Here is a 26,762-nt window from a genome sequence, read left to right as displayed (position 1 = left end):
ATCTAAATGGATTAAAATAACAAAAATTAAACTTAAGGAACTAAAATAATAATTGAGATAATTACACTCTCCTCCTTTAAGGTCTGAGAAAAATAACACTCCAACCTAAACTTGAAGAGAAAAAAAAACACTCTTTCGTTGAGGTATGAAGAAATTAACACTCATCCCCCCTCCCCTCTAACACTCTCCTTCTAAATTTTTATAATAATCTCTTTACAATATTTTAAAATAAAAATGCAAAATTTATCAAGCACTTACTTGCAACGACAAATCTCTCCATAACATGTTGAGAAAAAATTAATCAATAAAATTCACACTTAATATTTTAGAATACACTTTAATTAATTTTTTTTAAAAGTCAATTCTAACTATAAAATAAGATAATTTGGAAACTTGGCAAGTTAGCATAGAAAATTTTTAATATTAATTTCACAAAATCTGGTCAATTAAATATCAACTGGAAAATGTTTTTTCTCTTCAAGTTTAAGGTAACATGTCATTTCTAATCTCATGGAAGGGGAATAAAACTCCATAATAATTTACCAAACTTAAAAGATTGTAATTGTATATATATTTTTTGAGTAAATTGTAAATTACACTTCTAAAATTTGGAGGTAATTAGATTTTACACCGTAAAGTTTGGAGTGTTTAGATTTTACACCCTGATATTTCAGAACATGGATTTTACACCCTAAAGTTATGTCATATGGATTTTACACCCTCAAATTTTGAAACTTTATGGTGTAAAATTCAAATACTCAAAAACTTTAGGGAGTAAAATTCAAACAATTCTAAAATATAAGAGGTAAAATCTAAATTCTGAAACGTTATTGTGTAAAATCTAAATATCACCAAACTTCATAGAGTAAAATTTAAATTTTAAAATTTCAAAGTGTGAAATCTAACCGACCTAAACTTTATGGGCATAATTTGCAATTTACCTATTTATTTTTTTTTTTTTTAAAAAAAAAAAAAAAACCCAAATAAAAACAAGCAAAAACAAAAAACACTGCGTTTCAAGTGCTTTGAAACTTGAAAGTCATCTTGGACCCAAAAATCACAAAATTAGTACACACTATAATCGCAGTGGAAGTCCCATTGCCTCACTCACTCCCTCCCTCCTTGCCCTTCACAATTCTTCCCCCAATACAAAAGCTTTCCACCGACTTTCAAATCCTTTCATCTCTCTATCGGGAATTCAAAACCCAAAACCAAAACTCTCTCTCTCTCTCTCTCTCTCTCTCTCTCCGTTACTTTAAATTCCCAAACCCAAAACAATATTTATTTTTTAGGGTTTTTGATCTCTCTTCCCCGCAACTTCAAATCCTTCACTCCAATTCTTTTCTTCTTCATCTTCATCAACTCCAATTAGGGTTAGGGTTAGGGTTTTTTTTCTTTTTTCTTTTTTCTTTTTTCTTCTTCGTTGTATTTATTGAATTAAAGAAGCGCTAATAAGATGTATGCTGATCGAGTGGAGGCAGAGTCCAAGAGGTCAATAAAGGATCGACTCAATGGGACTTCCATTGCTGACACTCGCCGCCGACAATTCACCGGCAAGAGGTTCGCTTTTGCCCCCCACAATTTCTTCTTTCTTTGCATATTTTGTTTTGCCTGTTTTTTATTTTTGCTTCTATTTTAGTTTTTTTCTATAGTTTGATTTAGCTGTGTTTTGTGATTGGAGGCTTAGCTTGTTCTGGGTTTACATTTTTATATGGGAAAGTTTCAGAGCAATTTGATTGAGTAGATTTAAAAAAAAAATTGGGTTTTGTTAATTTGGTGATAATTGATTGAGAATTTTGATTTCTAGTAAGACTTTGAACACTGGCTGTGATGGACACTCATGATGTTGTTAATGATGCTTTTATGCGTTGGGTTTTTGGAAATAGTGCCATCAGAGAAGTTAATTTGAATTTTGTAGTCTTAAAGTTGCAAATTTGTGGAAAATTTGGAAACTGTTAACTCTTAATGAGGTAATTTCATTAAGTTTATTAATCCCTTGTTCGGAGATATTTTGATATTTGTATCTTTTTGATCTGTGCACGTGCACGCGCACAGATAGAGATCTTGTGGTTCACTGCTGTTGTTTGCACAGTCGAATTGTTGAGAGGAAATCCGGGCAAAGGCTTAACATTGCCTTGATGCGCATCCATAAAGCGTGCGGTTGTGCTCTGAGTTATCTAGACTATGGGTTGCAAACTTGCAATCATGTGATGTAGGATCTTTAGGAATTCAACACTAATTAGATTTCTTAATGAGATCTGGAAGGGTTCTTGAATAGGGTTTGATGTTTAAGGGTAGGTAGGTTTAGGTGAATAGAAGTTTGGGTCTTGAATATGTTTCATAGCGGCTTGGTATTAAAACAGTGAATAGAATGAGAAAACCGGATAACTGCTTAGTAATCTCATCTAGGTTTTCCTCCTAAGCAATCACACTCAGGCAATCACCGCCCTCAAAGCTTAAAATAAGCTATTGGAATTTTATTAGACCCAACTCACCATGAATGTTTTTGCCTACAATAAAGCTCTTCAATAGGCAATGGCTATATCCTTTTCTAGAAGTACTAAGACTCCTAAATAACCTATTCTTAGAAAGTCTAGGATTACTTTTTTGATAATTCGATAATTGGTGGGAAGGGGGGGGGGTCAATTTTAACCCTTAATATCATTTTTAGAAAGACTAAGATTACTAATAATGAAGAAAAAATATTTAACTTCTCTTATCAATAAGACTCATGGGCTTTTCGTACCATCAAGGAATACTTTTCCAAAAAATTGGAAATCACCAAATTGTCCTTGTAATACTATAACTAAATTAAAGCTTATCCAACAAAAATAAACAATAGAATAAGACTCAATGAAAGATCTCCTTTATCAGAAACTTCCCAAATTAATTATTGAGCACTAGAAGCAGCTTTCCCTTGCCTGTTATAAGCCTTCAAAGGGGCTACCAGTTACATTCCACATCATCCTGCTGTAACAGTTTGAAGCTTATTAGAAAATTTTCCTTTGGTATTGCATACCTACCTTTGTTGGATACTCTTTAAGTCTTAATCAAACATTGTATTGTAGGCATTGCTAGAGTTTAGAGGACCATTGTGCATACACTCTCTAGGATTTGTCTAACACGCTGCCGGATGCCCTTGTTTTTATGAATTTCTGGTTTGGATTTTGGAGTCTATGAGTTATCTGTTGGATTGTAGTGTCAGCTTTACTTTCTGGTTCATCAAGTGGCTATTATTCTTATTATTTTAGATAATATTCTCATTCCATCTCTCTCCTGTTTTTCTTTTTTGTCTTAATTGGTCAAGTTCTAAATTATTGAGGCCAACAATATTATTAAAAATAATTGCGTCGATGAAATCTCTCTTTCAGGCAAAGGCAAGATGACAAGTGGGAACATGATCTTTATAATGAAGATGAACCTCAAATTTCAAGTATTCATTCTTTCTGATAATGCAACTAGAGCCTGCTCTCTTTTGTGGGCATCATATCACTAACATTCTTTATGTGGTTTTGATGATTTTTATGGCTTATGAAGATAACAAGGTTGGGGCTCGAGATCTCCGTTTAAAGCTTCAAAAGAAAAGTCTTGGACAGGCATCTCAAAGAGGGTCTCTTTCAGGTGTTAGGGATCTACGTGATAAGTTAACTGGCCTGAATGATACACAACCAATGAACGTTGATCCCCCAAAGCGAAAGCTGGAGGCTCCGAGGCCTACTAGGAAAAGCATAGCTGAGGTCCCTGCACCAGAGCCCAAAAAGGGCACCAACCCTGCTCCTAGAAAAAAGGCATGATTTTTTTTTCTTTTTTTCTTTTTTTCATTTCATTTTATTCACTCACTGTACCGTGCAGAACCACTTGCTAGATTAATATATTAGTTTAGTTTTTGTGCATGTTTAGGTGGGGTTTTTTTTAGTTTTATTATATTATTTTAATTTTAATTTTAATTCTTTTAGTATAGTTTCTTATCATTATATGGTAGGGCATTGTATATGCATTTTTAAAGTAATACATATATGCATTATCAGGTAAAAAAAACATTAGAACCAGAATATAGTTTTTGTTCTTAGTTTTTTTTTTTTTTGGGGGGGGGGGGGGGGGGGGTGGAGGAGGGGGCAAATAGTTCTTCACTTGGTAACCTATGTATTTTTTGTTACATCATTTAATTGTGCATGTTTCACTAGGACTTGCTTTACAGATTACTGTCAATGCACTAGTCACAAATTGTGATATTATACCTTAGGTATCTCAAGAAATAGGGGTGGACTAAGGATTTGGAAAGTATTAGGGTGGGTATAAAAATCACTTTATCCATAGACCAAAAAAAAGCTGCACTTTATAGTGAGAAATAAAACATGGAGAACTGAAGAAGATATTGTTTTGATTTCAGTGTGTGTCTTCCTAGCCACACTTTAGACATGTAATTGGTCTGGTCTGTTTATTAGTTAGAGAAGAGAAATAAAAACCTTATTGCCAAAGCAAAATGATGAGGATGGTTCCACCTTTTAAACCTACCTTGCATTGCAATCATTTTTGCTGATAAACTAAGCGAAGTGAATGCTCCATCATTCTTCAAGAACAATTGGACAAAGTCCCTACAAAATCCCTACTTCAGAGGTAAACTGTGCTGGAAATCAGATATGAAAAAGGGATTTAAAGTTAGTGGGTACTATCAGGTTCTGCTTTGCAAATTTGCAATAGTGATCAATCATTTCCTTGGGGAAAATTTGATTGATAATTCACAGAGAAAGAATGTTTGGATTTCGGATTGGTGTTATATGTGCAAACGAAAAGGTGAATCTATTACTAAACTGCTCTATTGTTACAAACTTATGGTCTGAGGTCTTGGGTTTTTTAGAATTTGTTAGATGATGCCAAAGACTGTTGTCGAGTTGCTAGCTTGTTGGCAAGGACATTTTGGGTTTTGGGCCCCTCATTACTTGATATGGTGCTTGTGGAGGGAGAGAAATAACCAGAGCTTTGAAAATATAGAGAAAACTATGGCTGAACTCAAAATATTTTTCTTTAGAACTTTTTGGATTGGGTATCTTTTTTGCATAGTCAGTCCTCATGGTCTGTTAATGATTGATATATGTAATTTGTGTGATTGATTGTATGGTCCCCAGCTGTATACTCCCTGTATACTTGGGTGACTCTATTTCATTACTTATCAAAAAAGATTGATTCTTTTGCTATCAGTCAGTGGTGGACCAAAGCAGGGGGAGATTGCATTATTAAGTACAATTCCTAGACTTTACTGTAGAGTAATGATAGCTATTAAAAATTCCAATTCTTCATTTATTGTAATATTAAAGTTGAAAGACAACTTTTATGAAATGCTTGTGTTGTGTGTCATATCAGTAAAGTTGAAAACAGCCCTTTGACATTGATCTTGAATCCACAACCTCACCCTCCACCTTGTTATGAGGGGAGGAAGTGCTATTTGAGTTGGAGCCCATTGGCTAGCACTTCCCTGGGGTATCTCAGAGATTTGGTGATCCTGCTACTATCATGTTTATGCAACAGGAGTCCCTTTATTGTTAGCTCCTGGTCCAACCGTCCAAGTGGCTAGTGGGTCAAAAAATTTAAAATTAATTGAAAAACATGGCCTGTATTATAATTATGCCGTGCACATATCTTTATTGCTTTAGCTTGATCAGCCAAAACAACCCTCTTTGCATGAAAGTAATTTTTGGGGATTAAACTGGGTAAAGTGGAGGTGTATCTTGATCAATCTTGGTACCAGGAGCTCATTTATATATATATATATATATATATATATATCCTACACTATTAAAGTAGTGATTAGTCTTCTAGTGGACCTTCTATGCATCGATACAAATACATTACTACAGTTCCACATAGTTTCTGAGTCCTGCTTCTTTTTGTGCAGGCTGGTACATCAGTGGATGACTTTTTGAACTCTTTGGGTCTCGAAAAGTATCTTATTACTTTTCAAGCAGAGGAGGTATGAAGATTTTTCCTGCTTGTGTTTTGCAAAATTCTCTACTATCTTTGTGGTTTTCTATCTCTACTTTCAGGCTTGACTTAACTTTACCTTTTGGTTTCTGCAGGTTGACATGACTGCCCTAGTACACATGACTGATGATGACCTCAAGGCTCTAGGCATACCAATGGTAAACCCAATGAACTTGGCCCCAACATATGTAGTTTAATGTTGCATTTCTTTTGTCTTAACATTGGATTTGTGGAACTTCTCATAGCAATGACCCAAACAAAGAAGAAGAGGAAGAAATGCATTTGTGGCACATCTCATATATCTATGTTAGGAAGAGTACTTAAATTTTGACTTCTCCCCTGACCATCTTTTTTTAAGACAGAAGAAGAACAAGTGTTGGTAAAAGCGCGCTTAAGCGCAAAGTGTGAAGCCCCAAGGCTCTCATGCTTTTTGCCTCTAAAGCGAGGTGCATTCGAAGAAGTGCGCTTTAGGCTCACTTTTCTGCACTTTTTCAAAAAGCTCAAAGCGCACTTTTTGCACTATTTATATTTTTCAAAAAAATAAACCAATATGGAAATAAACTATAGGATCTTAACATTATTGATATAAACCTTTGATTTGGCATATTTTTTGTGTAACTTATCGAAAAACATATTTTGAGTGTAACTGATTGCCCTGGAAGGATGAAACCCACAACCCGCTAGTTCTTCTCTATTTTTATTTTTTCTTGGTTTTTTCTCCCAGAAATAGTAACCCACCCTTGCTTCTTATTGTTATTTTATTTTTTTCCCTTTTGAATATCTGCTTGGTACCAATTACCATACTGCTATGTCCTGAAATTCTTAGCTAATTCATGAAAAAAAAAGTATGATATAATATATTTGTGGTAATTCTTTAGTTACTTTATTAGTTGTTGAACATAGCATTTAGACTTATATTCACTAATCTCTATAGACTTATTAACTGATTAAATTATTAACTAATATTGGCAATTAGTCATAGGGCATTATGGCCAATGGAGATTTAAGAAAGAATATGACATGGAAGTAGTCATAACTAGCTGATCCAAAAAATAAAAAATGACTCGACTTGCAATTTTTGTGTTAAAGTTGCAAAATTTGGGATTAGATAAATGTTATATGAATTGTATAAAATGTTTTATTTCATTTTACATGATAATTTGGTTGTTATATTGCCCATTAATAATTATTTTTAAATTTATTAAATTATTTTTAAAAAATGTACGCTTCACTTCAATTAGTCGTGCGCTCTGCACTTTGCGCCTAGGCTCCAGGAAGCCTCTGTGCTTTAGTGCTCTTCACACTTTTACCAACACTGAGAAGAACTTTTCAAAATTATTCTAAATAAAACCTAATTTCAACCTGCAAAATGGGTTTACCATTTTGAACCCCCACCGCTTCCCTGCTATCTACCTATAAAAAAAATGGGAGTGCTATTTTATTGAATGTAATTTTTTTTTTAAAAAGTCATTTTGTAAGTAATAATTTTGGAAGTGAAAAGATCGTGGTGAACTAACCCAGACCCAAGTCTTTATTCCCGCTGAAATCCCTAAGGTCCCTTACCACTTGTTTTTCAAAACTGTTTTCCAGCAGTAACATATCATCCAAATCATTAGAAGTGCAAACCCATCTATCCTTTGTCAACAGTCAACTGATTCTTTATAAAGGTTCTTGTAAAGTGGATTCAAATATGTAACTTGTAGACCTAGGGTACTAACACTATTTTTATGTGCCATCCCAGCATTGTAATTTAGATTGGAGAACAAAATTTCAAATTGGATTTCTTTGCTTTCTTCTATTTTGTCTTTAGGTTTAGGGTTTCAGTTTGATCCCCCATAGCTCTGGACTTTGAGTTGTTCTCTCACAGAAACCAGATTTGATGTCAGGTTCTTTAGTTTTTCTGAGTTGATCTGGGTTGACCACTATCTGAGTTATGTCACATCTTGTGTCCCTATGGAAGCATGAAATTTCTTCATGAGGAGAAACCATATATTGAATCATTGATTACAACTGCAAATTCTAAAATAATTTTAAATATACACGTGAACTAAATTCATTTATAGGTGGAACTATCAGTACTAATTTCAGTAATATCTAGGGTATATTAGTTAGTGGTTGGTTCTAAATTCTAAAGATAAAAAATCACATTTCTCTAAGCTGGTAGTTGTAATGAATTTACAAAATAACATTTTTTTTTCCTGTCAACTATTTTAGAAAGAAGATAAAAGCAGAAAAAATATTTGAATGAACGTCATAGTAAAAGTTTTTAGAAGTTGAACATCTTGTCATAAACATAATGACAGTTTTATTGGTGATCTCAGCATGCTTTGAAGGCTGTTTCAGAGATCAACAACGTTTTTTAAGAGTGATGCTTAGGGATTATAGAAGTTACAAATTGAGGTGACTGTTGACTGTTGAGTTGTCAAGCTCTGTGTATAGAATCAGTACCCTGATTTTGGGTATTTGGGGTGCGCAGACAGTAGTTATCACTTATTACACTCATATTATCTCAATTTCTCAAATGACTGTCAGTTTGTAATTGTGTGGCAGTTAAATTTGTACCCCTACAATTGCCTTTTTTTTCTTAAGATGAATAAGTCGAAATATAAGGAAAGATCACTTTAAAAAAAAAATCTATTTCAATCCTAATTCCAGGTCAGATGGGATGAGAGAAAAAAATTTGAGCTGGGTTGGGTAGTGCAGGACAGCACACTATGTGACTTGATCTAGAGCATATTAAGGTGGATAAGTGAAAATACAAGGAAATATGGGATTTGAATTGAGGAAATTTGCTTTAAAATTGAAGTGGCCTCTATTGATGAAAGATGAGGGAGTCACATGAGATGATTTGGTCATGTGTACAGGATTGATTAATGCACTAGTGTAGAGTTAGTTGATTTGAGTTGAAGTAATGAAAAAAGGTAGAGGATGACCTAAATAAATAACTATGGTAGAAGTGGCAGAAAATGACTTGTCAATAAAGAGGTTACAGAGAGTATGATTTCGGATAGAATAGAATGGCAGAAAAGAATGCATGTGGCTGACCTTGATTAGTCTATTGAGGATCCATAGCTGACTCCAAAATTTTTGGAAATAAAATTTGGTTTTTGTTGTGGCTATTCAGACATCTGTCAAGTTTTTGACAGTTGAGGCTCCTATGCAGGGCACATTCTCCAACCTAATGATCCTACCCCGATTATCTATAGATCTTTTCCATTTGAATAGGAGCTAATTTTTGGCGCCCTGTGGTGAGGGGGGAGGCTTTTGGTTCTCAATATTTTTCCTGGGGTTGTGTTGTAGCATCTGCTAGTTTTGTTTTTTAGAATGACTCCAAGTATCAGTTTGGGTAAGTTTTTCTGACTTGACGTTTTTAGCATTCTTGTCCAGATATAATTCTTTCAGGTTGAGCTATATTGATGATGTGGTTTGTCATCAGAAATTATTGATTCGGTAGAATATAGAATGTATTATTTGACTGAACTCTGCCTAGTACTAAAGTTGCAGCTGGCAATGCTTCTTATCCCCTTCTTCATTTTGGTCATTTTCCTTTGCCATTTTCTACACACAAAGATCTATTTGTCTGATCAGTCACATGCTAATGCAGCAGCCATGATCTTTTGCCATGTCTATCCAAGTTATTACAGCTTACTTTATCCAATCTTTTCACCCATAGGTGGTACCTTTTTGTTATTACAATGCATTCTTGTGAAATTCTTTCCTCTTTCTGCAGTTGTATTATGTATTTATGCTAATTGTTGCAAGAAATTTTAAAGTTCAAATTCTAAAAGAACTCCATCATTTTTGGTCTGTTAGGCTTGTTGGTGATCAATCATATGTTGTTATTACTATTATTCTTATTTTGTTCTTTTCCTATTGGCTGAAGTGTGGCTTTTCTTTTTTTTAACATCAATTCCTAAGGTTCGATTCGGTTTGGTTTCAGGGTCCAAGAAAGAAGATAATTTTAGCTTTGGAATCCAGAGCCTGACATAAGAGAGGGGAGCCAGTTATTTTCCGGATGTGTTCCATGTATCATTATTTCGGTACAACAATTGCATGTTAGCAGGCCTGTTTTGAATGCTGAAGTCTGCATAACGTTTTTTCCCCCGTTTTACTGCCTGTATTGCTGACAGTTGCTTAACCAAGTGCATTATTGATGTCAAACCGATGTGAAATTGTTAGCTTGCAACAGAGGTAGAAGTTCTAATGTAATGATTTACTGCATTTTATGAAGCTGTCTTTTGGACTTAATCGTTGCACTGAGAGAGAGAGAGAGAGAGAGAGAGAGAGAGAGAGTTCTTAAAAGTCCTACAAAATAGAGTTTGATATGTGATGTACTACAGACCAAATACTCAACCGTGATATCACCAAGGCCAAGGTGATACATCCATTCTGACCAAAATGGGTTAAACGTTAATTGCATCCACTTTTATATCATGGGAGTCGGGTCTGCAGTTTAGATATAGATGGATGGATGGATACCTGAGAAAGGCGTAATTTGTTGCTAATGTGATCCTGGATTCATTCTGTAGTTTAATATGACTAATTCACTTGAGCGATATTAAGGGTACTACAAGTTTCTTTGCATAGGCCTTACTAACATTAATATGAAAAAGTTTATTCAAACATTCATTATTTAATGTTTATTAGAACTAATTAGCACTTTTTATTCACTTAATAGTGATTCAATTGGATTACTATTATTCTTTTTTTTCTTTTTTGGTTGAAAAAATGCTAAATTACGACAAACTTTACTACAAAAGCTTATAAACTAATGTGGAAAAAAATATGATTGGTGGCACTTCAACTAAGGTTTTGAATTCCATTTCTAAGGTCATTCCAAATTTACTATTGCAACGAAATATTCTATTATTGATGTATTGTTTTGGGATTACACAGTGTGTGTGTATATATATATATATATTTCATTATATCTAATTAAGCAACAAAAAATTTTATATATGATATGAGAATAAAATTTGTCAAATGATGAATTTGGTCTTTAACATTATAAAAAGAAAATCCAACAGTTTGGAAGAGTTTGAAAGTTAGAATTTGTCTGAAACACTAGAATAAAATGAGGGGGCGTAAGTGCACTGGATGTGATTAGTGACACAACAATTTGTAAGATCTATGTAATAAATTTTATAGTATTTCAAACATCACTCCATTGTTTGGAATCTCTTATAAAGAGGGAAAAAAAAAGTACAACTTATTTATTTTATTTTTTTTAAAAAAAACACTTATTTCCTCATTTGGGGCCCTAGTCCATGGCCTAGGGTGGGGAACAAGAACTTCTGCCAAGTAATGTACAACTCATTATTATTTGTATATAAAAAATAAAAATAAAAACACCTATTTCCTCATTTGGGACCTAGGCCATGGCCTAGGGGTGAGTTGGGGGGAGCAAAAGCTTTTTCTATGTAATGCATTTCTAACTGCAATGTTGCTGAAAAATAATTAGAATATGAAACGAAAGATATTGAACCATCTGTATCACTTATCTATTGTCAAGAGTTTATAGCTAAGGAAAGGAGTGTTGTTTGATCTTTTTATGAGTAGGTTCAAGATTCAATCCCCCACACTCGATTTATAACAATTATTGAAAACTAAATTAAAATTTAAAATATATATGAGAGTTGAAGTTAGTGTGACACGTAGTATATGCAATCACGTATTTTGCCAAGATTTTACGGTAAGAAGTTCGATTTACCAAATAAATTTGAAACCTATAATAATAATAATAACTATTTTTGAATGTTAAGAAAATCAATATTAATCATCAATCCAGGAAAATTACTCATCCTGAGTATGGTCATATTATAAATGATACTCTTTTGCTAGCTACTGGTTTATGTTATTGTTTTTTCTCTCATGTAAAAAGATCAAACAATCTCGTTGCTAGAGGTTTTTGGATTGAATCCATTCCATGCTTGATAATATAGCTCATGTTGTAACTTGTGACTTTTTGTAGTCTCTTTCAGTATCTTTTTCTAATAAATTTGGCCTTTGGCTCTATCAAAAAAAAAATTGGCCTTTGGCTCTGGATTTTTCAAAAAATAAAAACTATTAATGCCCAAACTCCTTAGGACTCCCAAAAATCCGATTCCTAACACTTAAAGATATACTAGTAGAATTCTAAAAAAAAAAAAAAAAAAGAAGAAGAAGATAAACTAGTAGATAATTGGTTGGTTATTAATGGTTATTTTAAAAAAAAAAAAATTTATGTCGGTTAATGGTTATTAAAGAGGACAAAACATAAATCATAATAGGAAACGGATTCCGAAAAGAAATAGGATTAGAACATATATAAATTAAACACGACTTGCTTTGCTACTCATCAGATTCTTAAAGTCTTTTTAACTTTTTACCAACTTCATTCTGATTTCTTAGTTTGAAGATGGCGTCTACAACAACACTGAATTCGAATCCTTATAACAATCGAGATGTCTATATCCGTGCATCCCTTATTCCTCTCCCGAGGGGCAATGAATCCCATATCGACATCAACTACAAAATCATCACAAACTGCTTATCGGATGCTGAATTTGCAAGGAACCAGACATATACTAGCGAACAGCCATTCGACCCAATCAGCTTGCCATGCGACCTGTTAATATCCGAACGTAGCAATAACCCATCATGGAATATCATATCAAGAATGATTTCTGACATGAAAATCTCGTCGCAAAGGCTCCACTGGAGAGAACAAGAACAAGGTGAAGGAGTAGTCTCATTAAGGAACACCCACAGAAAAATTTCTGGAGCCGCCACTGTCTCATCATCATCAATGCCAGTACCTTGGACAGTATTGAATGATGTTGACGATTTGATCAAGCACATACTTGATTTTGCTCGATCATTGGTGAAGAAGAATAATAATAAGAAACAAGTTGCCATGGGGATGATGCTGTTAATTACAAAGGAGGTAACTTTTCCACACCATGAGTTTGAATGGTGCAGAAACAAGTTAGAACAAACACAAAGGTATTTTGGCATGTTTAGAAACATGCTACGTGAGGAGGCTAGAAGGGGTTCTAGGCCTATAGATTTGGACTCACTTTGGCTGCTCGAGGAGGTGATTTTTAAGGATACTGATGATGAGTTGATGAGTGAACCAACATGTGCGGTTTGTTTGGAGAATTTCTTGATAGGGTCTAATGTCACAACCATGCCTTGCTCTCACATCTTCCACACAAAATGCATTCTGAAGTGGCTCGCAAGAAATCATGTCTGCCCTTTGTGCCGTTTCGAGTTGCCAAAGTTAAAAGCTTTAGGGCGTGCTTAGTCGCCTTTTTTTTTTTTGGGAATAGGTGTTTAGCCTATTTTTTTAGTGCGAAAAGTGGAGAATATGTTTGTAATTTTTCTGATATGTGACTTTGATTTAGTAGTTTTTCACTTTTTTGTCTAGCTTGGTCCTGTAATTAGCTATATATAGCTAGTGTTGAAGCTTTTTTCAGGCGTGTGGGACATTGGTCCCAGTTGTGTATTTAACAAACGAATGGAGATACAAAAAAAAAAAAATGATAAACATGATACATTAAAAAAAATTTTAAAAAAAAAGCATTAGAGGAAAAGCTTTTGTGTATATCCTAAAAATCAATAAAGCATTAGAGGAAAAGTTTTTAACAATTAAGTTGCTATTTTATTCCAAAAAAAATAAATAAATATATTGTTGTTTTATCCCCAAAAAAATTGCTGAAATTTCATGTAGCTAATTGGTACAATTTCAGCTTTTAAGCCCAACTATGCAATTTGGTGTAGCTACTTGACACAACTACAACTTTTAAGCACAACTTTTATTATATATATAGCTTTTGTGTGTATCCTAAAAATGATAATGCATTAGAGGAAAAGTTTTTAACAATTAAGTTACTATTTGATTCCTAAAAAAATTGCTAAAATTTCATGTAGCTACTTGGTACAATTACGACTTCTAAGCCCAACTTTGCAATTTGGTGTAGTTACTTGACACAACTACAACTTCTAAGCTCAATTTTTATTATGTGTGTGTGTGCATGTGTGTGTGTGTGTGATAACTATTAGGAGGATATGGGTTAGGCTTATGTCTAGTGACCAGTTTCACTAGACACGTTAAGCTGCGGACACATGTCTAGTTTTAAACATGTGTTCGTATTAGAACTTGTCCAGTGAAACTAGCCATTGGACAGAAGCCCCTCTCAGAGGATACCACTTACGTCTCCCATAAAATATAATCCCATATTTTAATTAAATTGAATTAAAAAAAAAAAAAAGACAAATAGACCACAAGGAATTTAATTTCATTTTTCTCCACTTTTGTTACTTCTTTCTCCATTATTATGTATTCACTTTCAAAAAATTATTAAGTACTCTTAAAATATGGTGACAGAAGGTTTCCTCCTCTAACATTTATAGTGAATATCATCATGAATTAATTAGTAAAATCTACTATATATGTGATAGAAAATGCACGGCGTCACTATGTTTTGAAAGCACCTATTAATTACTCGTTTTCTTTGATTTGGTTCTTTTGGAAGAAAAATTCGGAAAGATGAGATGTGGGCTAGCTTGGGTTTACCTGAGGACAGCTAGACAAAAAAGGTCAGGTTTAAACTTGGTACCCATCAGAAAACTATTTCTTACCTGTATGGCAGGTCTTGATACAATTTTTTTTTGGAGGGAGGAACCTAATAATAATAAAAAAGAGTGTTCTTTGAAAAATAAAAATCATGGTCAATTTATTTTATTCAATTACTTCCTCAATAGGACGATAGAAAATTTTTCATTTTAGCTAAGTAGACGGGTGGCAATGTTCAAACATGACACAATTTTTGTACGTTAGGATTTAATGTAAATGGATTAATGTCAAAACAAGTTGAGAAGCTTTAAAACGATTAATAAATTGGTCAATTGCAAGTCGACCTGTTTAACATACAGTCAACCTAAAATGATTTGTTCATATATATATATATATATATATATATATATATATATATATATATATATATATATATATATATATATATCTGCTGTGTGTGTCATTTTTATCTAACATAAATTTGAATTCTACAAAAAATTGGGTAATTAAAAGAAATTTAATAGTTATATTGATAAATTCTTTGTTGAAACTCTAAACTCCTAACCCTTTTACCCAAAACAAAGAAATTTAAAAACTCTAGTTTCGTTTTATTTTTCTAAGATTGTGTATTAAACGGGTTGAAATAGATTTTATTGTGTCAACCCACTTTTTAAAGGGTTCGAATTTGGTAAGGATGTAGTGTAAAATAGTCCACTTTTACACCCTCCAATAATATTGTACCACGTCCGATTTTTATAAACAGACGATTAGATACTGCCACACACGATCACACTTTGACTATTAGAAAATTAAAACTCAAACCGAACTTCCTCTACAAGCTGCTGGAGATCTGCCAGGAGGGGAAGCTTCCACCGACAACATAGGAGCCTATAAAAGACGCCAAAGCCGCTGTGGACATGGCAGTTCTAGGTCGAATCTTGATGTTTTGGTATTAACCCAACATTCTTGTCCAATATTCCAAAGAAACACTGTAAAATTTAATCGAGAGGAAAAACAGTGACGTTTTTCTCTGATCCTCTATCTTAGACGTGTACAGATATTACAAGTAACGGGAAGAAGGTTGCTTTGAGTTTTAATTATTTTATAATTGTATTAGCAAATGGTGGAAGTGCAAACGTGCTTGGCAGCATCTAATCTCTTCTTTTTAAAAATTTGATGGGCACAATATCATTGGAGGGTGTAAAAGTGGACATTTACACCATATCCTTATTAAATTTAATTCCCCTAATAAATAGATTATATTAGAATTAGAAAATTTTGACACAATTATTAAATAAGTCTAATTAGAGTTGAATATCCTTACCTCAACACAACACAAACACAAGTTACATAACCCTCTTTAACACAAATTAACACCCTTATAAGGGATAAATTATACTTACATTTACATTCTATTTTCTAATTAAATCAATTTTGTTAAATAAATTAAATAATATTTTTTCTAATATTAATGAACATTTTTAGAAATAATTTTGTGCTCAATATTTATTCTAATCTTGTCCTCACCCAAGCCAAAATCATGACTCTGCCACTGAGTAAGGGAATGAGAGATAAGGGTTCAAATCACAGACATTGAGCACTTCGAGGGATAATATTACCATTGAACCATCACTTATTCACTTTAAACCCCAACCTTAGCAAATTCAATTGCCTTCTCAATTGTTTTCTTACTTTGATGAACATGGTACAATTTCAACTTAAATATATCAAGGAATAGTGAAGAATGACTGCATTTAGAGAATTGATTTTGTATAAAAGATTAAACCTGAAGGATGTTACCAAAAATAAAATTATCAAACCAATGCCTTTCAATCAAAAGATCATCAATATCACTGTCTACAGATATTTACAAAAAGACAATGGTATTGGCGTATCTTGAGCTTTGCATGTGGTTTGAGGGGAACTTACATCCAAAGAAAGGAAGAACAAACACAAGCCAAAACGCAAGAACAAATAGTGCCAAGTTCTTCCCGGAAGCTTATAGAGGCAGGGCAACTGTGTGCTCTTTGCCCCCAACTGGCTCGTCCTGTGCTCATTAGGCTAGCTTAGTAGCCATCCAACTATTGGAGCCTTGCTTCATGTCAACTCAATTTTAGGAAATGACTTCAAGAATTTTTTTGCACTTCAACCTTCCATGCTAAGTACTTCCTGTTTTCTATCTGGTATCTTCTCCATTCTCTTAATGCTGCCAGGAGGACATGCATTGAAACTGGCAGAAAGAAAGGCTGTGCAAACAGGCAGCAGAAAACATTCATATATGAGATTTGGGGCCGATAGTAAACAGTTCGAAGAAAAATGAGATTAAATACTAAAAAATTCAAGAATTGTGGTCTAGTTTCAATGTGGAACCCAACACCTTTATAAAATTACTATAGTTATAATTGAGTCTTACTATTAAGTTTCTTCATGTTAAAAAAGTTGCTAGTCCAGTTTTAATAGAATAAGGTAAACAAGCTCTAGCTCAAATGACATCTCCCCTAAGTCCTATGCAAAGAGTGAGGTCATGCTCAAGACACATTGGGTGAGTGTGTAACTTACCAATCAAAAAATAGTAATAAAGCTCTAATAAAATAGGGTGGTTTGGTAGTTTGCATGTCTTTTGTAAAAAGTTGCAATGGGGTGTTATAGAGGCTCATGAATCTTATTTTTAGTTTTTGAGTCCTTTTTCTATTTTATTTAGAAGTTCTTAATTGTTTTTCATTATTATAGGGATTCTGTCTTTCTAGGAAAATGTTATCTAGGAGGAAAAGGTTATTTAGGATTCCTTGTCCTTCTAAAAGAACTAACAATACCCTATAAAAGTCTCTTTATGTATTCAATAAAGGAAACATAATGACATTGATTTTATTGAAATTCCAACAGCTAATTTTAAGGGTATGATTGCCTTCTCCTACTCCTACCTAAGTGTGATTGCTTAGAAAAACCTAGGTGAGATTGCCAAGTATTTATCTTTCTTTATTTCTCGTTCTCACTGTTTTAATACCAAAACATATTCAAGATCCAATCTTCTTATTAATGAAGGCCTACATAAACCTTAAAAACCAAACCCCATTCAAGAACCCTTTAAAATCTCACAAGAAATCTAAATAATTCTTAAAGATTCTACATCAAAATTGGTATTAGAGCCCATTAAGACTTCTTTCTAGCGTCAAGATTACTTCAAGTTGCAAACAAGCAAGACAAGTCCACAATCTGAACTGTATAAAAATCTATACATGTTAACTACAAATATAAAAGTTCAACAGCAGCACATTTAGCTCAGCTGAGTGCCAATTTAATGTAGGTAGGACTAACTATTGAAATAAATCTTAAAATTTTGGTTTACAGTAATCAACACAACCTTTTGGGAATGAAAATGGGCATTGATCCAAAAACTTCAGAAAGAAAAAAGCTTTATTTTATTCTTGTTAGCACAGTTTTTTTTTTCATTCAAATTCTTTTTATTGAAAAGTAAATATTAGCTTAAGTAGTGATATAGATAAATGATGTGTGAACCCATTTAAAACTTTAGACTACATTTGTATATATATATGGTCATGGTTTAGCAAATATTTCTTTCCAACATATAACTATCAATCGTCTGAACATAAAATATAATTCTCATCAAAACATACAGATCTCCAGCATGCAACTAGAGTATATCTGCACATATTCTACATGGACAATTTAAACATTATCAAAAAAAAAAAAAATTTGACTGTAAAGATATTCAAAATAAATTTCTTTCAAAAGGAGCTACAATACTCAAATGTTCAAGTAACTAACCGAATAGACAGCAAAACAATGCTCGAAGGAGTAGTAGCTGACAGACATAATTGATGGGTGAAAGAAGGCATCTTCTGCCAGAGATCTTGCTTGCCTAGAGGACACTGACAAGGAAAGAGAGCAAACTACATATTAGGTTGCTGCAATGAGAATATAGCAGAAATCCTCAATTGAAGCTAAAGTACTACAACCTACAAGGAGCTGGAGTAACATACCAGCTGAAGCATCATAAAGTCCAAGAGAGGCATTCCTTTGAGCCAAGTTTGCTGCCTCAAGAGAATATTTTACCTTATCCAGGAGAAAACCAAAAAATAAATTAGTTCCATATGCTAGAACTGCTAAAAGTTTATCAAAACAAGAGTCATGATCTCATATACAAAAGAGCGAGACCTTTCAAGGTGTCAAGAAGAATTGGTTTGGAATAAGCTTAATCTATTATTTTTTTTCGATCAGTCTTTTTGAGTCAATGTCTGTTTTGGAAACCGTTCCTTCTCTTTGCTTTTCAGAGTTTTTATTGATGTTACAGATTTATATCATAGGTTGTAGCTATTTGGGTGTCCCATTTATGTACTCATGTATTTACAATTTCTCATTTTTCTTTTAATAAAAATAAATACAGTGAAAACTTGTCAAAAGTATATATCAACTCACAACCCTTGTCCCTTGAGTATTATTAGGATGATTTAGTAATCTTAACTTACAATAAACTCAAGGCTACATATTTATTTGGGTGTAAAATACAAAACATGAAGGCAGCAATACAAAAAATGAAATAATGCTCATAGCATCTGGAAGTTTATTTTAGAAATCTTTTCAACAAAAGTGTATTAGATGTCCTTTTTCATAAAAATATCTTCCAACTCAAATTTATTTTCTCTGTTCTAAAAAACAAAGAAACATTTCAGAAAATGTGCACTCATGAAGGAAACAAAGCAGAAAGTCTGGAAGGAAAAAGATGCTAAATTTTGTTATAGGAAGTAGACACATTCTTCCTAATAGCAAGAATTAATAACACACAATGGTAAGTTAATTCATGGCACTTAGGGTCCGTTTGGATACAGCTGAAAACTGAAAACTGAAAGCTGAAAACACTGTAGAAAAATAATTTTTAAATGTGTAAATAGTACCGTGGGACCCACTTTTAATTAAAAAATTGCTGAACAGTGCGCATACAGTGTGTGAACAGTGCGCGCACTGTGCGCGCACAGTGACTTGTCCCCTAAAAGCAGAAAAGGGCAGCAGGGGAAAAAAAAAGAAAAAAAAAAGGGAAAACGCTGAACGCGTCCAGCGTTCAGCGCTACCCAAACCAACCTTTAAAGTCTTCTCTTCCGGCCATAAGAAAAAATGGCAGTAAACAGAAGACAACTGTACATGTCATGAAAAGGCAGGATGGCCAAATGATTATAGTTTGGGGATTTAAGCTAACAAAAACAGAAAGAAGAAAGAAGGGTAATAAGAGCACAGGGAGGAAGGGAGAGAGAGAGAGGAATCACTGAAGTGCTTAAAATAGACCTCAATAATCATGTTCTTCTAAATGCTCATTAGAACACATTGTTTACAAAAATAAATACAAAATGAAAGCAATGTCTACCGATCGTGTGCATGAAACCTGCTAAATTAAACTGTCATATTTTAGGTAGATAAATTTTTCTATTACTCTGTTTTCAATTCAGATCCCCAACTTAATGGTTGCAATCATGGTATCTAAATTTCGGCTTGAAATATGGTATTATAACCATATTTTCAACTGTCATTTAAATGACTTGCTCACAAAGATAAACACACAGTGGAAAATATAGTTAAGTAGTAACATAAAAGTGTACAGAAATAACTTCTAAGCAGAACATAGTTAAGCATAATTTTCATCCATTAATGCTTTCACTGTGATTCCTCTTTCGTCTCATGCAAAGGCAGAATGTTCATGTCCTTTTCCCATATTCCTAATACTGAAGTAACTTTCTCTTCAACCGTTATTATAATTTTCATTTAAAAGGAAGGTCATATATTTTGCACAACGAAATAGGCAATAAACCCAAATAACTGTTTACACTCCTCAATTAGGGAGCAGAACATCCACCAGTTACTTAAACAATTGCAGCAAAACAGAACTACAGAAGATAAATCAGAAAGCATTCATCTTGATAACTCACCTGTTTACCAATCTCATCCATGATAATCATCCTTGGCAATGATTGAACCTACATGAAAAAGAAATGGGGTGTTATTTACCAATACCTAAACTGAACAGAAGAAAACAAAATGTGGAAGACTGAATATACCAATCTGGAAAGAGATCCAAGTGTTGTAGCACACGAATGAAGATTAAAGCATGTATGTCGCCGTGCCAGGAAATCCAATTCCCTACAGACAAATGCCCAGTAAGAATACCCTTATAGCGGATGCAATACAAGCCAAGTCAAGATATGGAAAGTACATATGATAATATAAGGTAAAGTTCAATCAGCTATTACAAGCCTTCAAAACTCACAAAACCTTGTTTCTGGAAGACCTAAACATGCACCATACTGTATTGAGAAAGGCATAAGAAAGCATACAACTAAAACAGCAATGCATTTCTGCCAATTGGAATACTAAGATTAATTCAGTCTGTCAATGTTTACACCACAAAATTTTACATGCAGAATTAAGAAGGCTTGCTTAAATTAATGCTCCGTTTGTTTCAAAGTAAAATATTTTACAGTGAAGACATTTTCAAGTGTTTGGCATGACTAAACACTTGAAAATGCAAACCACCACTAGCCACCACTAACCACCCAAATGCAAGCTCAAACCACCAACCACCCAAAAACCAGATCTGGAAGAGGGAAAAAAGCCACAGCCACCACCATGACCTATCACAAACTACCAACCACCACAATCCACCACCTAAAAATCAGAGCATTAAACCACAAATCTGAGCATAAAACCACCAGCAACTCACAAATATGAACATTAAACCACCAAATCGGCACAAATCCAACCAAACCACTCCAAAAACCATCAAAAAGAAAGCAAAAAAAAACACTCACAAACCTAGATCGAAAACCCAAAACCCGCAAACCCAAAAACCCAGATTGAAACTTAAGAACCTTTGGGGCGGTGAGATGAGAGGAGTCCACTGCCTCTGGTGGCGGTGGCAGGTCGCGGTGGGTTTGGAGGAGCTCGGCCATGGAGGCTATGCTGAGAGAGAGAGAGAGAGAGAGAGAGAGAGATGGTCGGCCATGATGGTTGTGGCTGATGAGAATTTGGGGAAGGGGATGGTACCGTGGCTGATAAGGAGTCAGATGTAAAATATTTTACACTTGTTTTAAGTGTAAAACATTTTACTTCTTGCCTTAATTTTACAGTTTGACTGGAAAATATTTTATAGTTAACCAAATTTTACAACAAAACATACATGGTAAAATAAGCGTAAGCATACAGCAAAAGTTACTCAACCCATCATTTTAATTAGATAACAAAAGAAACATTTTCTTACCATTCTGAGAAGCCTTTTTCACTGGCTAAAAGACTGTATGTGCCAGAGGAACCAAAATAAAGATTGTCAGACTTAAGACCAAAAAGTTGTCGGAACTGCCCCATGAAAACTTCAAAAACCTTCTGCAGATCCTATTTCAGATTAAGTATTCATCAATCTTTCAGTCTTGAGAAAATAACTAAATCCCATTTTAATGATAGAACATGAATGTCTAACCATCTCAAGTTCTGAATAAAAATCTGACGAGCTAGATAGTGCATGTTTGTATTATAAGCACACTTTCACTAATGGAGTCTTTAGCCCTTTGTAATTATATAACTTTATTCCTTCTCTCCTTCTACTATGGTTAAACTTTTTCTTTTTATGTAAAATTTATCTCTTGTAAAAAACATGCCACACATTTTTTTCCAAGGGATAGAAAAGTTTGTAAATCATATGTTCTGTCACTAAACACAGTTTCAAGCAAAAACAAGAAATAAATGGAAATTGGGAAAGACATATGGCATCATGCTTTGATAAACATTAAATTTTAAATTCAAAAGTCAGTTTTCAAATGATATATACAGAATACATATAAACAACTTTGAAAAAAACAACTAACCTGGTGGGAAATTGTTTGCCTGATAGGATGCTGGCTTTCTGAATCCTTCAGACAACCTTGGGGATTCCAAACAATAACACCTCCCCACATCTTCATCATGTCATTAGTCAGACTTAGTAACATTAGGAAATTTCACAAGAACTGTAAGTATGAAGATAATATAAAGGCATGATAACTCACAGGAGATATGAATCCATTCGTCTTAGAAATCTCTCCATTTGGAAGCTGTAGTAGAAGAGGGCATTCCTTTGCAGATGGTACATATCTGAAAGCAAATAAAAAGAACATTGACATTGAAGCTGTTAAGAATGGAAACATCTTCCCGCTACTGAGTACAGACACCAATTTTTAGAATATGGACATACATCAACTGAAGGCCACATATCCTCAGATCCTTACATCACATGGTCAATAGATGGAAGCACATTGCAATTTTGCTCAAAGAGTTCATTTAAAATTCAGATAAAAATACTTCCATTGAGATATTAATTAAAAGGAGAATCTAGTTAAAGAATATACACCACAAATTGCAATATCTTTGACCTCCCTCCTGCTGCAATAGAAGTATCCAAGTGCCACTCATTTGAATTGACCTATTATAACAGGGCAATAACATTAACAAAATAAATTAGAAAGAAATTACAGATATAATTCAAACTACAAAGAAAAGAAGATCAAAAAACCTCTATTGTTAAAAAAAAACAAAAAAAAAAAATCCACACACACAGACAGACAAATAAGAAAAATGGCCCTTGCTTACATTGCCCACATATTTCAATGAAGAAAATGAAGAAAGGTTTTTTAACTACAGTGACCTCATTATTTTCGGAGCAAACAAAAGGTAAGGAGATTTTGGCTTCAATTAATTTGGGTTTCTCCAAACATACAAAAAAATAACTTATGGCCAATGCACTTTGATTAATGAATAATGAAACTCTGCACTTATGTAAGTTGATTAAACAATATAATGCTGATATACATTATGTTGCCATTGTGTCACCACACATTGCCACTATCATTATCAGTAACATCATAATACAATAAAAGTCTCTAACTAATGCACAGATTTCTTATGTCTTGAAGTAAAATACTCCATAAATTACTACCCCTTTAACAAAAAGTGATATGTATGTCACCTGTTGGATCTTGAAGTAAAATAATCCATACATTACTTTCCATTTTACACTCTTAAAAGGGGAGAAAAGGTGATTTAAGCTAACCACCCCCCCCCCCCAAACTTTTGTTTTGGGGTTCTTGTAGAGAGCAAACATGTAGGCGACTGCATTCATGCATACAAGCTAATATGTACTAGGCTTTTAGATCTTTGCACCAAGAAACATCAAGAACTAAAATGAAATAATAAAGGGGGGAAAGAGAATATAGATTATTAGAAATACTCTTCTAATTTGACAATTAAGTCATGAGGAGTTAAAGATTTAAAGAAGCATACAAAGAAAGGAAGATCCTTGGTGCTAAAGATGTAGCCTTTCCTCTTATCGTCCCAGAAAGAAAGTGAAGACTTTGGTGTATGGTATAAAACCTGTCCAGCAGGCAGACAACAAAATCAAATTACAATCAGATATGAGGATGTAATAGATAGCCAATTAGCCATAATACAAAACAATGATAAGCATTTTCTAAAAATTTTGGAACATTTATTACCTGACTTTCCACACTGATGTTAGCTACCGGTCCTAGAGCCTTAATTATAGGGGCCAATAGTGTTTCATCTATTGCTTGAAAATCCCTGCAGTAACAAAAGAATGCAAGAACAAAATGGAATAAATATTATGTGATGATAATCATGTTTTGATTAGGTTTCCTACCATGTCAAAGATGAAAACGATCCATAAAAAATATTAATAATAACACTAAGCCCAATTTATATATTTCTAACCACAGCATAAAGCAATAAAAAAATTATTCCAAATATAAATCTATCAAGAATGCAAGAAAAACTGGAATAAATATTATTTGCTGCTAAACATGTTTTTAGTAGGTTTCCTACCATCTAAAGGATGGATACGATCCAAAATAAAATTAAGTAAAAAACAATTGACATAACTTTCACCACAGCATAAAGCAAGAAATTATGACTTCAAATATATGCCCAACAACTCAAAACACCAAAACAGAGAATCTTCACTTTGAGCTGTTATCTTATTATTATGTTATCCATCAGAGATATTGCGATATTTGAGGAGATCAGCAATATTAAGGTATTTGTACTGAAAGCCACAACAAAGACATGATAAACGTCTACAAGGAAACCAGTTCAAGATTGTGTCGGCTACCAATGCTTTCAAAAAAAATTAAGGAGAAATGACTTAATATTTGTAGCCAACCATGTGTTATAACTTTCACCACAGCATAAAGCAAGAAATTATGACTTCAAATATATACCCAACAACTCAAAACACCAAAACAAAAAACCAAAACAGAGAATCTTCAATTTGAGCTGTTATCTTATTATTATGTTATCCATCAGAGATATTGAGATATTTGAGGAGATAAGCAATATTAAGATATTTGTACTGAAAGCCACAACCAAAGACATGATAAACGTCTACAAGGAAACCAGTTCAAGATTCTGTCGGCTACCAATGCTTTCAAAAAAAAATTAACGAGAAATGACTTAATATTTGTAGCCAACCTTGAGTTATAAATGTTTTTTTTTTATTCAATTAACTTAATTACCAAATTATTTTCCCTTGAAATCAAACATAACAGAAATGAAACAACTTTAACATGTCTCTAACATAAAGCCCTACAAACAAAAAGCAATAATTCGGTAACTTAGACACACAACCAATGAATTTTCAAACCCACAACCTCAGCCTTCAGGCCCTTCACCAGTTCTTAAGAAGAAGGAAGTGTCAATTGAACTAAAGCTCATTGGAAAACAAAACTGTTTTAACAATATAACTTTCAACAATGACCTCTTGATGTTTCTAACAACAACATTCAAGGTTCAAATCCCATAAATGCATAATGAACATTGACTTAAAACAGTCAAAGGCCAGGATTCATACCAATCATAAACACAATCATGTGAATTTGAATCGAGCAAATTATAGGAAATCACAATATATATACAGCTTTGAATTAAACGAGTCAAAACCCAATATCCATACCAATCATAAACACAATCATGTGAATTTGAATTGAGCAAATTATAGGAAATCACAATATATATATACAACTTTGAATTAAAAGAGTCAAAACCCAATTTCCATACCAATCATAAACACAGTCATGTGAATTTGAATTGAGCAAAATTATAGGAAATCACAATACAAATAACAAAAGAGTCAAAAGCCAAGATTCATACCAATCATAAACCCAATCATGTGGGTTAGAATTAAGCAAATTAAAGGAAAGCACAATCCTCCCATCAGCCCCAACAGGCATAAACTCCCCATGAATGAACCCTTCCTCCTTCCCACCATTCACAAACACCTTAACAAACATCTCCACCGCCCTCTCCGCCGCCTCCACCTCTAAAACCCTCCCCACAACCCATCCATGCCTATACTTCCCCACCACCCCCTTCACCTCCTCACTCTCCCCTTTCACCACCACAACACTATACACCTTCTCACCACCCAACACACCCGCCAAAGCCTCGTCAACACTCTCATCGTCACCGCCAAAATCAACGGCCCCGATCAAGGACCAAATTGGACCAGAATTCACGAGCTTTACCGATAAAGTACTGCATTGCGAGGTTGTGTTGGAGGTCAACTTGGTCAATTCGTCGAAAATCAAAGACTCTAGGGTTTCCGCGTTGGAATTGTTGAAATTTACGAAGATTGCTTGGAAATGGCAAGGGAATGAAAGCGAGGGGTGGTTGTGGTTGTTGTTGCTGGATCCGATTTGGGACGAGAGGGAATCGATTTCGCGAAAGGGAAGCGGAGCGCGGTGGATTTCGACGGATTTGTAGAGGAAAGGGAAAGCGAAGATGAAAGAGACTAGGACTGAGAGAGTGAGAGCGAGACGCTTGAGTCCAGGTTTGGCTTTTCGAATGGTTGATTCGGATGGTTGGTGTGTGTGTTGTGGTTGTGGCTGTGGTTGTGGAGGTATTGGATTTGGAGGTTCTTCGGAGATTTCCGCCATTGTTGAAGTGAAAGAAGCTTCTTTGCTTTTTTGAAGTTTGAACTCACACAAAAGTGTGACTGTCTATAATATTTCTAAAGCTTCCTAAAAATAAATAAAATTATTAATTAATTAATTAAAGAAAAAATTACTCCTCTAAATTTTTATTTTTTTTATAATTATTATAGAAATTAAGAATGAAAAAATGTTTTCATTGTTAGATTATATGTTTTTTTTTTTAATTCTTAGTAAGTATACTAATTTTT

The 26,762-nt window shown here is 33.8% G+C and overlaps 2 protein-coding genes across 3 annotated transcripts; one reads left to right on the top strand and one right to left on the bottom strand.

Annotated features, from left to right (window-relative positions):
* The first annotated feature begins 1,022 nt into the window (after positions 1–1,022).
* LOC142619897 (uncharacterized) lies at positions 1,023–10,227 on the top strand. The gene is made up of 6 exons (XM_075793256.1): positions 1,023–1,560; positions 3,372–3,433; positions 3,538–3,788; positions 5,894–5,968; positions 6,075–6,137; positions 9,920–10,227. Exons 1-6 carry the CDS (start codon positions 1,457–1,459, stop codon positions 9,962–9,964), a joined length of 600 nt encoding a protein of 199 aa, XP_075649371.1. The 5' UTR covers positions 1,023–1,456; the 3' UTR covers positions 9,965–10,227.
* Positions 10,228–16,285: 6,058 nt separating this feature from the next.
* Positions 16,286–26,563, bottom strand: LOC142621217 (uncharacterized). Of its 2 annotated transcripts, XM_075794534.1 has the most exons (13): positions 25,733–26,563; positions 24,064–24,148; positions 23,852–23,941; positions 22,923–22,994; positions 22,767–22,795; positions 22,582–22,666; positions 22,402–22,491; positions 21,801–21,931; positions 20,602–20,683; positions 20,473–20,520; positions 18,538–18,610; positions 18,323–18,426; positions 16,286–16,782 (listed from the first exon to the last, which is right to left on the bottom strand). In XM_075794534.1, the coding sequence occupies exons 1-13, from the start codon at positions 26,515–26,517 to the stop codon at positions 16,663–16,665; spliced, it is 1,794 nt and encodes a 597-aa protein (XP_075650649.1). In that variant the 5' UTR covers positions 26,518–26,563; the 3' UTR covers positions 16,286–16,662. The 2 variants fall into 2 exon arrangements, with proteins under 2 accessions (XP_075650649.1, XP_075650650.1); XM_075794535.1 differs by lacking the exon at positions 22,767–22,795 and having other exon boundaries at positions 22,921–22,994.
* Positions 26,564–26,762: the final 199 nt, after the last annotated feature.

This window comes from Castanea sativa, chromosome 12 (assembly GCF_040712315.1).
Source record: "Castanea sativa cultivar Marrone di Chiusa Pesio chromosome 12, ASM4071231v1".
NCBI classification, from domain to species: domain Eukaryota; kingdom Viridiplantae; phylum Streptophyta; class Magnoliopsida; order Fagales; family Fagaceae; genus Castanea; species Castanea sativa.
This window is presented reverse-complemented; position numbering and strand designations above follow the sequence as displayed.

Excerpts from the sequence above, each read along its gene's own strand:
- LOC142619897 (XM_075793256.1), top strand. The coding sequence starts at position 1,457 with ATGTATGCTGATCGAGTGGAGGCAGAGTCCAAGAGGTCAATAAAGGAT. Across the intron at positions 3,434-3,537 it reads AGATGAACCTCAAATTTCAA|ATAACAAGGTTGGGGCTCGA; the intron begins GTATTCATTCTT and ends TGGCTTATGAAG. Across the intron at positions 5,969-6,074 it reads TTACTTTTCAAGCAGAGGAG|GTTGACATGACTGCCCTAGT; the intron begins GTATGAAGATTT and ends TGGTTTCTGCAG.
- LOC142621217 (XM_075794534.1), bottom strand. The coding sequence starts at position 26,517 with ATGGCGGAAATCTCCGAAGAACCTCCAAATCCAATACCTCCACAACCA. Across the intron at positions 20,521-20,601 it reads TTGGATCTCTTTCCAGATTG|GTTCAATCATTGCCAAGGAT; the intron begins GTATATTCAGTC and ends TTTTTCATGTAG. Across the intron at positions 16,783-18,322 it reads ATTGTTTTGCTGTCTATTCG|CCTTTCTTTCTGCCAGTTTC; the intron begins GTTAGTTACTTG and ends CTGTTTGCACAG.